Here is a 10,960-nt window from a genome sequence, read left to right as displayed (position 1 = left end):
CCAGATGTCCAGTTCCCTGATTGTGATAAACTTCAATAGAGATGTTGACTAAATAAAGTTCTTAACTTAAAACCTGGCTTACAACCCGTCTGATAAACTGGTCGTGTGTGTAGTGTTGAAATGTTAAAGGCCGGGACTCAGAGAAAAAGATAAATACCAACAATCTCAGATCAAAGAGTTAAGGACTCGTGAGGTCAAGTAAACAATGAACAAATGTATATATGCATACTAATAAATATTCTTTATTTAGTAAATTTTGAACATTGCGCTCTTAACATCACACCCAATTCATTATTACAAACGGATGTTTATTCTCTGTAAAATCTTTAAATTTAGAATTTCTGTACACATTAAATGGTACAACCTTTACCACTACACTGACGTGTAACCAATGACAAATTATAGAAAACAAAAAAAGAAAGAAAAAAAGAAAAAACAAACACAAGACTCCAAAAAAACGTATTCCCAATTTCACAGTTTGCAAAGCATGATTACAGATTCCACTGAGCTCTTACCCAACAACCCTACAGGAGACCAACAACAAACAGCTAGGCTTGGTCAAAGTGAACAATTACAGATGAGAGCGGTCGAGAAATGAACAGCAACGTGTGTTGGTCTACGAGTGCAAAAGAGAGAGGTGCCCAACAGAAAGTAAGAATTACATTTACTCTGAAGGAGAAATGAGTGTACAAGACACCAAATATAAGTCAAGATTTTAACTTTTCTAAACGTGTTGCAGCAGTGGTCGTGTTTCTCCCAGGGGAAGATGTCAGTAGTGCAGTTAGGTGACACTGGTGGTGGTGGCAAACCACTTTCCACACACTGGCTTACTCCGCTCAGTGACGAGGCAGTAGTTGGTGAATTTCTCTTTCAGAAGCTGACGGTACTGGTGGCGGTTGTTGTAGAAGGATTGGTTACTTTCTAGAAATGCCTGGATTTCGTCCTGCGTCAGACAGTTCCCTTCATCGGAACTCAACTCTGAATCATCCTGAATTAAAAACACGACAGGAGAAGAGAAAGTTAATTAAGTAACAGAATTAGACAGCAGACTGTCAGCTGTGACAAACATTTTAATTAACACTTCTCACTAACCAGAAGTTCCACAAGACTTGTGTGAGGGCTGAGGCTCTTTTGATGTACTGCCGCCCATGGTAACCGTAGTGCAATGCTGGAAAATGTACTGCCACATAAGGAGGAGAGGAGTTCTTTGGTTCGGCAAGTGTGAGATGATGGTGGACCGTGGCCTGTTGTGTTCCCAGCTGACACACAGCCTTCACATTTTAGTCCCTGTAGAAAGGTGCATGCTTTCATTAAAAATATGCAGCTTGGTACATTCTGTAAACAGCATGGGAATTCTCAAGCGTATTACCTCACCTGATCATTGCATAAACCCTTTCCCTTCCTTTTCTTTTTTTTACTCTTGCATTGAGCGTTTCCCTCAGAGTGCTGCCAGCAGTCCAGACAACTGTCTATCCCATCCTCCTCCTTGTCTTCAGCACAGTGATGGACAGTCGGCTCTTCTCCTTCAGAGGGTAAACAAAGACAAGACTGTTAGGAAGTGGACTAAACTACTCTACATTGTAGCTTTTAAAAAATTCCCTGAAATGGTTGAGTTCATAGTCCTGAGCAGCTCAGAGCTACTCCAGCCTGACCTGCTTCGTGATGGTTGCACATCCCCTCAGAACAGGCTACGTCGGAGCCTTCTCGTGAACCTATGTCACTGCCCTCCATGCTTGAAGAGTAGCCGCAGTCACTGCCATTGCTGTGGGTGGACAAATCTGGGGAAATGTGGAAAAACATTTGCTTTACAGGGTCCTAAGGAGGTTACTGCATTATCATGACAAATATTCTATGTGCATTTTTACCTTGTTTGGTGTCGTCTGAGCAGTTACAGGAAGTACTTCCGTTGGCAGCGATGCCCTCCTCACACCTGGCCATCTCCTCCTCCTCCTCACCGTGGCTACCACAGACCTTGCAACTGTCTTTCACAGCCTCAATAGAACCCTGCAAAACACCAAATGAGTGGACTGAATTACAGGCGGTCCAAGAGTGTAGCTCTACAGTACATGTAGTGTACTGTACTGCCCATGTACACTATATACAGTAGTATACATGGGTTGCTTTGTGTCTCAGACTCTTTATGAGTGGGTTTACCTCATCCAGATTTTTGTCCTTGTCCTCTGACTCCTGTTCACCACACTTGTTTTTGCGGCGATTTTTTTTCTTTTGCCTCTTTTTCTCCTGCTTCAGCTCTTTGGCTCTCTCCTCTTCAGACAGCTCCTCGACGAACTGCTCTAGCCGACTGATCCCCTGCATCTTCTCCACTGCCATCTGGGGGGCACGATAATACATATGTCACTCGGCTATAATCCATTATCTGACAAGTATATAAAAATCATATCATACACACACTGGCTAGGATTTTATATACCTCAAAACTTCTGCGTAGTGCATCAATTCCCAAATGGAACAATATCTGCCATGTCTGCTCCTCAGCTCGTAGTTTCTGCCAGATCCTGTGCAGACGCTCATAGAGATGTATACCCAGACAAGTCAAGACCTCCTCTTGTGCAATGTCAATGGTCTTGGCATGTCTCTCTCTGCGTCTTTAAAAAGGAAAATCAAAACGATATATAAATACATTGAAAGGAACAAGGTATGACAGAAACTGTCTCAAATGAAACAGACCTCTTCACTGGTGATCGTCACTGTATAAACCTTGACTTACTCATAACCGCCTGCAAACTCGGGCTCTGCCCGGCCAAGCAGGTGAGCGATGAAGTCTGTTTCGCAGCACACATGGATGTGGCGCTCATGAGGACAACAGCATAGTCCTTCATACAAGGCAGCACAGTAGCCCTTCTCTTTAGTGCAGTCCAACTCCCCCACCAGGATGTTGTACGCTCTCAGCACTTTATTCTTACAGTCAGTGCAGAACCTGTGCAGAACAAAGTCGCATAGAATTAATCCAGTTTTTTTTAAAAACCTTTAATAAATTATTGTTAGGAATTTTTGAAATTGTGCTATAGTATGACAGCCGTGTATTACCTGTGTTTACGCAAGTATGTCTCCAGCGTCTCTAGGAGACAGGCACTATCAATGAGGACCACCTCATCCCTGCACTCCTGAGACATAAGCTCCCATACATCCATCCAGCTCCCCCTGTAAGCAAACATCCCATTATTAAAGCAATGCCATCATAATGTATAATGATCATAAACCTGCTGATTTTTAAGCCACTTGGAAGCCGCAGAAGTAAGTGGAATATACAACACTGACTATATGGTGACATAGACACATTCATTAGGACTCCAGTTTTATGGTCACTTGGAGATTATAATACCAATCTAATTTATACTTTTAGTTTTGGTTTAGTTTCTACCAACTCCTGAGGGAAATATCTGGCTCTTAAGCTGTTAAATGCTCCGTTATGTTTACTACACACCGACTGAGGGTGTCTATTCCCAGAGTCTACAGCCTTAAAAGCATGGAACTGCTGCTGTATGTCCCCAAGCACTGCATAAGGATTTCTAACAGAAATTCTTATGCAAAAATTGCAGTGGGTGTGACAAATGACACATATGTGTAATCAATGACCTTGTTTAAATTACACTATACATTTCAGTTGAGGGGATTATTGAGACTGTTCAAGTCCAACTAAACAGTCATCTAATGAAAGAGCTTTAGTATTTATATAACCCAATCATCTCCATAGAATGGTCCCAAACAATGGAGATTTTCACCAATTTAACAGAAAACACCCAAATAATCATACAGATTTGTTTAGAACTGCAGAACTATTTTCATAATACTGATAATACTTTTTAAAAATTAGGCTGGAGAAAGAGCTAAACTGTTCTTTTTAACTTGAGCCTACCTCCTACTCATGGACACACATTGCTCAAAGACACATACCATGTCATCTTCCAGTGCAATACACAAAACCTACCACTCTTTGTCCCTCTCTCCCTATGCTAGAGGACAACTTAAACACACTGGTCCCGTCTGCTGGGAAGAGTGACTAGTCCACTTCTCAAATGCAGCCTCTGAACAATACATTCTCAGGAATAAACTTGCACAACTAGAAAAATAGATGAGAACAAGTCTTTTACTCACCCCAAGGGCTTAGGCTTGTGTGTGTCTAAGGAGTGTAACTGGCACCTCTTGTTCTTTTTACTTTTCGGAATGGCATCAATCATGTCATTTAACTTTGACCTGTAAAAAGGAAAAAAAAAAGTGAGTAAAAAACCCAATATTGTTTTCAAGAGTTAATATAAATACAGCATCATCATTCTTTGTTAGTTTTATTCATTAATTTCCCACCTTTTTAAATCCAAGTGTCAAAAGACTTGACATAAACAAAAAAAATTTACGCCTGGAGCCTACTAAAGAGGATAGGAGTGTTTTAATTGGGTACAGCATTATATCCTCACTTTGTAATTCAACAAACACAGAGAGCATTTCATGTTAACAACAACTGTTTTCATATTGATTTAAAGTTTGTGTTGAATGAAGAAACACAGTTCAATTCAATTTGCAGTGAAAAAAAACAAACAAAACTATATCTTACCCGTGAACATAGAAGAGAGTGTGAAGCTTCTTCACATCTGCTAAACAGGCCTTGGTGACAGAGAGCATGCCTGTGGGTTTCACTGTGAGAGGCTCCAGAGCCGGGTTCCCTGATTCCACCAGATGTGAGAAGAGGCGCTCCACACTTCGTCTGCAGCCCACGCATGGCACCAGCTGAGATAATGCACTGTAGACCTCTCTGGATGTCACCATCATGGCGATATTCAAGTCCTGTTGCTTCAGCTTGGAGTGATACTGTAAGACCAAGGAAACAACAACTGTCACTACCACTTTGCTGAGAAGTCACATGAAGACCAACTACACACTCATTATCACAAGGACGTGGTGTCAAGCTTTTGGCACCACACCCACAGTAGGGTGCGTTTAAACAGGACTTGATAAGTGCTCATTAATTTAAGGTGAGGTAACTATGTGTAAAATTAAACAACTCACCTCAGAAAATTGTTTCCATTGAGAAAGGTTTATTTCGTGGCTGTCAACATCCACGATACAATCAGAAAATTCCATCACCATCTGGCAACATGAGATGAAACACAACAGTTAATAAACATCAATGTCTCATCGGGATCGTGTCCCAGAACAGATTACTAATATGTCATGTTTTGGGTGTGAGTATCACATGCCAATATTCAAACTCCAATCAAGCTTCCCTTGGTTGTTAACATTTGTACAATTAAAAAAATTCTTGACTTTTAGTTGCTGGCAGGTGGTCATTGTTTTCTTTAAAAAAAAAAAATCTACAATAGTAGGAGAATACCCTGTGAGACATACATTGGGTGTATGACTGTAATATGTCATGTAATATTAAAGATATATGGTTTTACTTTGTCATTAGCAATATTGCACCTGTGCCACAACATGTTAAAAAGGTCAAGGTGGCTCAATAACCTCTGGCAGCTTATAAAGTTTCTCATCCATCATCCCTACCCATCCATAAGAATGTACTTACTTAACTACACCTTAAACTTTATTGATACGCTTCTATGATTATTTGTGCATCAAAGTAAAAAAATAAATAAAATGTTTGTCCTTCAAAACAGGCTGGGCCTTTTTTCATGCAACAACTGCAGCTTTGCTCCTAGACACCAAATGTTAGTGAAAGGATATGGGATGCATACATCTGACCCAAAGAGAGAGATGGCTGCGTTTGCCACATCCCAGTTGTGATCTTAGCAGCCATTCTCCTTGTGGTCATACACATGGTAGAGCTGGCTTACCGTGAGAGTATCATCGATATACAGGGGGATTTGTCTGGCGAGGAACGGGTAGTCCTCTTCCCCTTCCCTGCACACTGCCACCAGACGAGCCATGGCTTATTCCAGTGTGGGTTGTGGTGCAGCTCGCCTGCAGGGGACACGCAAGATAATGACTGACCAGCTCAGACCAGCACAGAGCTACAACGAGCTAATGCTAATCGACTGCAGGTCATCGCAGGGCTAGCTACAACATCACCGTCTCTCAGTAGAAACTGCCTTTCACACGACCTGCCCCTGAAACACGTCGCAACATGTCAAGTTGGTGTTGAGGTCGACAACATTTCATTTAACGTCGCTAAAGCCGATGCTGATCTTTCCGATTTGCCTTGACCCAGATTTAAGCAGCTAAGTTAGCTGAACAACATGGGAAACGAAAGCTAACATGGGGAGGGCTGAGGGTGTGGAAACCCGTTCTGCACTTCTAAAACTATTTAAGTTATGAAGACTGGTTTAATTACGCTAACATCTATTAGTGGGGTCGATATGATAAAATAGTGACCAGTGGCTAGTCAGGTTAGCATGCTAGCTCATTTCCTATGGCAGCACGGGTTTACGAACAGAGGAAGCCGGTCCCTGTATTCTAAGCATTATATCCGAAAGCGATTAGCCTACGTTGTTTACAGGAGTTTGTTTCACCTTTACAAATAATGAACACGTTGCAGCGCTCATATAGTTATTCTACGCCCTGACGCCAACTTGGCTAACTTACTAGTTAGCTTAGCTACCGTACACAGCTAACGTTAGCAAGCTTGGATACGGCTAATATAAAGTTAAAGTAGGTGAGTGGCCACTTAGCGACAGTGACTTTCAACAGCTTCTCTAACTTCAGTTTAAAACACGAGCTGTCACCGTGACAACATATACAGACATCCGACTACTACCCGCTAGTGTTCGTACTTACCAGCTCCTAAAAGTTCCCCTGGAAAATAAACAAGTGCGACAGTGAGTGGAGCTGCTGCGGTGGCGGAATCTTCATGACGGATTTGACCTTTGCCCTCCGACGTAGTAGCTGACGTTTTCATAGAAGTAGCCGCCAGGGGGCGCGTGTAGGAAATTATCATTTAGTCATTTATACAAGGACAACAGTTTTTTTGCTTTCAACAACATCTTGATTTATTCTTTAGACGTCCTTGACAGAGACAAACAATAAGATACAAACACGATAAGATAAATGCACTTGCTACTGCAGCAGATTGTAAGAATGAGACAGACAAGAGAATCAAAAGGCAATTGAATAAAAATATAACATCAAATAAAGATGCATAGAATATGTACATAATATAAACTTTTCACCACAGAGAGAAATATTACTGGTAGAGAAACGTACTTGAGTGGCACAGGATGATATTGAAACACACACACACACATATATACATAGAGAGAGAGATAAAGAGACTGTTGTATAAGTAGGTATGGTTTACAATATGAATATACAATTTTATCATATATACACACACATAATATATTTTCGTCATAGTATACTAAATAACAGTAGATCACATGTAATATACTAATATAAAGATGTGTGTATGTATATATATATATATATTAAAGTTAGAGGCCTATATATGTAATAGTATGACACAATACAATATAATAGGTATACATTATAAAGATAATGTGCAAAAGGACACAAATGTGCTAAATTAAAATTTCATAAAAAAATAGTGAAGTAAGACAGTGCAGCATTCATTTTACACTCTGAATGGTGTTGTATAGTCACCAGTAATAGACATCAGTAGGAATCAAGAAAAATGGGGACCTGGGACAGTAGGTGGGGGTTAGGATTAGGGCTGGGTCACTGGCCTGGGATACAAGGTCCACTACCATGATCCCTACGACAACCCATGGCAGAGCATGCAGAGCAAACCAAGGTGTGCCAACATTTCAATTTTTGACCAGCTGACAAACAGTTGTAACAACAGAATAGGCATAATAATTTCTGTAATGTGTCACATCTCAGTTTTAAATGCAAATATGGCTAAGATGAATAAATACAGTTTGTTTGAAATGAATACATGATCTTTAACAATTCCCACTTTTCAGTTGCTGTATATTATCTCATATATTTTAGCCATAGCTCTTATTTGTGGGTGAGGGAGCAATTACTCAACTTTTTTCTAAACAGCAACAAATAATATCATCAAAACTTACAAATGAACCATTTCTCTTTGCAAACGTGATTTTACCAGAATTTCACCGTTATTCCACGGTGATGTAAAACATATATCACAAAGCAATTCATGAACATATACATCAACAAAACACACACTGAAAATGAACTGCTACAGGTAAGTGTGTCCACTAGCGAGTTGGTCAGTCCTGTCATGATATTTGCAATCAAGAAAAATAGCAACTGATTCCTGCTGATGGCTTGAACAATGCAAAATCTTTCAACTTCACCACTGTGTTTGTCAGAGGCTGAATCTGATTGTTTTTTATGCAAATTCCATGATGAGGGTAGAAAGTTACAGCCTGATATGCTTTTGGAAAACAGTAAAGCCAGATCGGCAAAACCGAGGCAGGACATAAAGAACAAAGACTGTGCAACAGTCCAGAGGAAGAAAGGTAAATTAGCTAAGCGACGAGACACTGGCTCCACCAGTGTCTGACATGTGTACAAAGCAGTGTACAGCACAACACTACCAAATAAGAGGTTTAAAAGTGCTTTGAGCCACTCTTTAACTTGGGATCTTGGCTGCATCACATAACGTCCAACTTGAACCCCTGCCATGTAGATGGCTACATAGCCCACCACAGAGAATATGCCCTCCTTGTTGGCGTACAGAAAGTCCTTCTCTCTGTCATTGTTGTGGATAATGAACGCTTTCAGCCCTGATGTCTCCAGAGTGAGCTGATAAAGTCCGCTGATCAGAAGGGAAAACACCCACGACTGACTGACTGGTAAAACGGCCAAAATCATAGAAGCCAAAACTCTGACGATGGCAAGTGTGAAGAAGAAATTCCAGTGGACACCATATTCTGTCACATGCTCTTGGTAGCTGCTCATTTTCAAGCTTACCAGCCTTCCCATGCCAAGAGCAACCAGGGGCCAGACGGAAATGAGCTGCTTTGTGATATGATTGATCTTAGATCCAGAGATGGTCTTTCCCCGTGCCTCTGGACAGACAAGGGCATTTGCAAAGACATACGCTCCGACACCAAAGTCCATAACCCCTGTGCCATAGGTTTCTGTTTTAGCATAGCGCCTTGGGAAGACGCTAAAGTCTACAGCGAGAATGCTGATGGCTGTTTTCACATTTACAAACACTCTAAAGATGGTCACAAAAGGAACCTGGTTGAACTGAACATGACGCTGCAGGAAGGTGCTGACATTGGTCTTCGGGTGCCGATTGGAAGCGTGACTGTTGGTGCAATAGAGGTAGCAAAGCACACAAACTGAAACAAACAAAAAGCTCCCGATGACCAGGTGAAGAATGCCGCTCAGGATGGTGCATGACATGACGAGGGGAAGAATTAGCACAGAAAAGTCTAGAAGCAGGTGAGAGAAGAGTGGAAGTGGCATTGGGAGGGTCCTTCTGGCCTGATGGTAGAGGATCAAAATCAGACCTCTGTTGATGAGACACAAGGGTGCGAGAAATGTACCCAGAGTCACCTCCTGCAGACTGGTCCCATTGAGATTACTGACAAACGCCTCCTTCAGTTCCCTCTGAGACATGATCTGCAAACAATAACACAATTTTCAATATGAGAGACTGTAAATCAGAATATGCAAATACAAGGGGCGGATACAGGGGTGTGTCCAAGGGGGCACTGGCATCTTTTTTTATAAACTAATCTCTTACTAAAGCTGCTTTCAGAGATGAACTACACAGAATGTCCACACAGTTGGGTCTAGACTTACTCCGTAGTTTGCCTTTCACACATGAAAACCCCAGCAGGAGATTCTACGATCAGACGCGTTCATAACAACACAGAAATCGACATCGGCCCTTATCACCAAAAGCTCCAGTATCTTGTCTTTTGACATCTTTGTTTTATCTATCTCTTGACATATTTGTCGGTGTCTTCTACGTGTATGCCTCCTCTTTAGAGATATTAGTATTCTTTTAGGTTTTTTTTCAGTTTCGCATCTGTCGTGTATTAGAAACATAATCAACAAGCAAACTCGCTCGCGGTGAATTCCTCAGAAAAGCTGTATTCTCACACAAGGTCACTAGGACAATATCCAGACTTTCAACTGGGAGGCTGGCAGGAGAAACTCTAGAGAAAGTCCGGAGCCTCTGACTCTGCCATTTGTGTTCTCACATAAATAATAAAGAAATATGACAATTTTTTTGTTCGTTTTTTTCTTGTATAAGCTTTTTTTTAAAGAACCCAATGTGCTTGAACAAGGAACGATTTTCAAAATATATTCAATGATGTGTGGCTTTGCTCAAAGCTATAGAGCTAGCAGTAAATAAGGAATGACTTAAATGTTCACCTTACTGAATTAGGATCTGTGCATGGATGTTGTACATATAATTGGTCCCTCTGTGTAAATTGTGGCCCCTTTATGGCCCCTGAATTACAAAAATCCTAGATCCGTCACTGGCTAAGACACTATGACAGCACCCATGTTAAATATACAGGGCTATTGTTGTATTTACATATTCAAAGACATAAAAAGAATAGATATCAGATGTGTGTGTGTGTTATCAGTACTTACTGAGGTTTCTGTCGCTTAGAAGTTGGAAATACAGGTTCACAAAGTACCTGTTTAACAGGAGCTGCAGTATTTACAGTTTGTCGCAGTCTATAGCCTGCGTGTGAGCTCCTTCATTACTTCCGGGTTCAGTCCCATGACGCATTCAGGATAAATCGGATTTTTGGTAACTTCTGACCTAACCGGGACATAATATAAATATTATGAAAAATAAAATAGCACGAGTACTTACCCCATGTTACTTACATTACAATATATTATGAGGATGCATCTATGATTCATGACCCCCTGTTTGGAGGTCAGGTCAGGATTTTTTGGAGCAGTGTATTTATACGTGTGAACCTTTCAACCTTTCTCCTTGTGTTTGGTTTTCTTGCTTTTGCTCATTTCTTATATCTGCTGTTGTTTGTCCTCCTGTCATAAGCTGGACATTTATATTGCCTTTGTT

At 41.0% G+C, this 10,960-nt stretch overlaps 2 protein-coding genes across 2 annotated transcripts; both read right to left on the bottom strand.

Annotated features, from left to right (window-relative positions):
* Positions 1-218: 218 nt before the first annotated feature.
* Positions 219-6,832, bottom strand: ggnbp2 (gametogenetin binding protein 2). Its single transcript, XM_035179228.1, has 14 exons — positions 6,748-6,832; positions 5,808-5,934; positions 5,023-5,103; positions 4,571-4,824; positions 4,117-4,215; positions 3,049-3,162; positions 2,729-2,938; positions 2,432-2,606; positions 2,155-2,331; positions 1,866-2,004; positions 1,653-1,778; positions 1,375-1,523; positions 1,093-1,287; positions 219-988 (listed from the first exon to the last, which is right to left on the bottom strand). Exons 2-14 carry the CDS (start codon positions 5,898-5,900, stop codon positions 782-784), a joined length of 2,019 nt encoding a protein of 672 aa, XP_035035119.1. The 5' UTR covers positions 5,901-5,934; positions 6,748-6,832; the 3' UTR covers positions 219-781.
* A 100-nt stretch (positions 6,833-6,932) lies between these two features.
* Positions 6,933-10,654, bottom strand: pigw (phosphatidylinositol glycan anchor biosynthesis, class W). Its single transcript, XM_035177677.1, has 2 exons — positions 10,516-10,654; positions 6,933-9,528 (listed from the first exon to the last, which is right to left on the bottom strand). The coding sequence occupies exon 2, from the start codon at positions 9,523-9,525 to the stop codon at positions 8,032-8,034; it is 1,494 nt and encodes a 497-aa protein (XP_035033568.1). The 5' UTR covers positions 9,526-9,528; positions 10,516-10,654; the 3' UTR covers positions 6,933-8,031.
* Between the last annotated feature and the right edge of the window lie 306 nt (positions 10,655-10,960).

Source organism: Hippoglossus stenolepis, chromosome 15 (assembly GCF_022539355.2).
Source record: "Hippoglossus stenolepis isolate QCI-W04-F060 chromosome 15, HSTE1.2, whole genome shotgun sequence".
NCBI classification, from domain to species: Eukaryota; Metazoa; Chordata; class Actinopteri; order Pleuronectiformes; family Pleuronectidae; genus Hippoglossus; species Hippoglossus stenolepis.
This window is presented reverse-complemented; position numbering and strand designations above follow the sequence as displayed.

What these genes read in the sequence shown, in the direction of transcription:
- ggnbp2 (XM_035179228.1), bottom strand. Translation starts at nt 5,900, where the DNA reads ATGGCTCGTCTGGTGGCAGTGTGCAGGGAAGGGGAAGAGGACTACCCG. An exon ending in GAGTTTGCAGGCGGTTATGA is followed by an intron (nt 2,607 to 2,728) that starts GTAAGTCAAGGT and finishes TCCTTTTTAAAG; the next exon opens with ACGCAGAGAGAGACATGCCA. An exon ending in AGGGTTTATGCAATGATCAG is followed by an intron (nt 1,288 to 1,374) that starts GTGAGGTAATAC and finishes ACCTTTCTACAG; the next exon opens with GGACTAAAATGTGAAGGCTG.
- pigw (XM_035177677.1), bottom strand. Translation starts at nt 9,525, where the DNA reads ATGTCTCAGAGGGAACTGAAGGAGGCGTTTGTCAGTAATCTCAATGGG.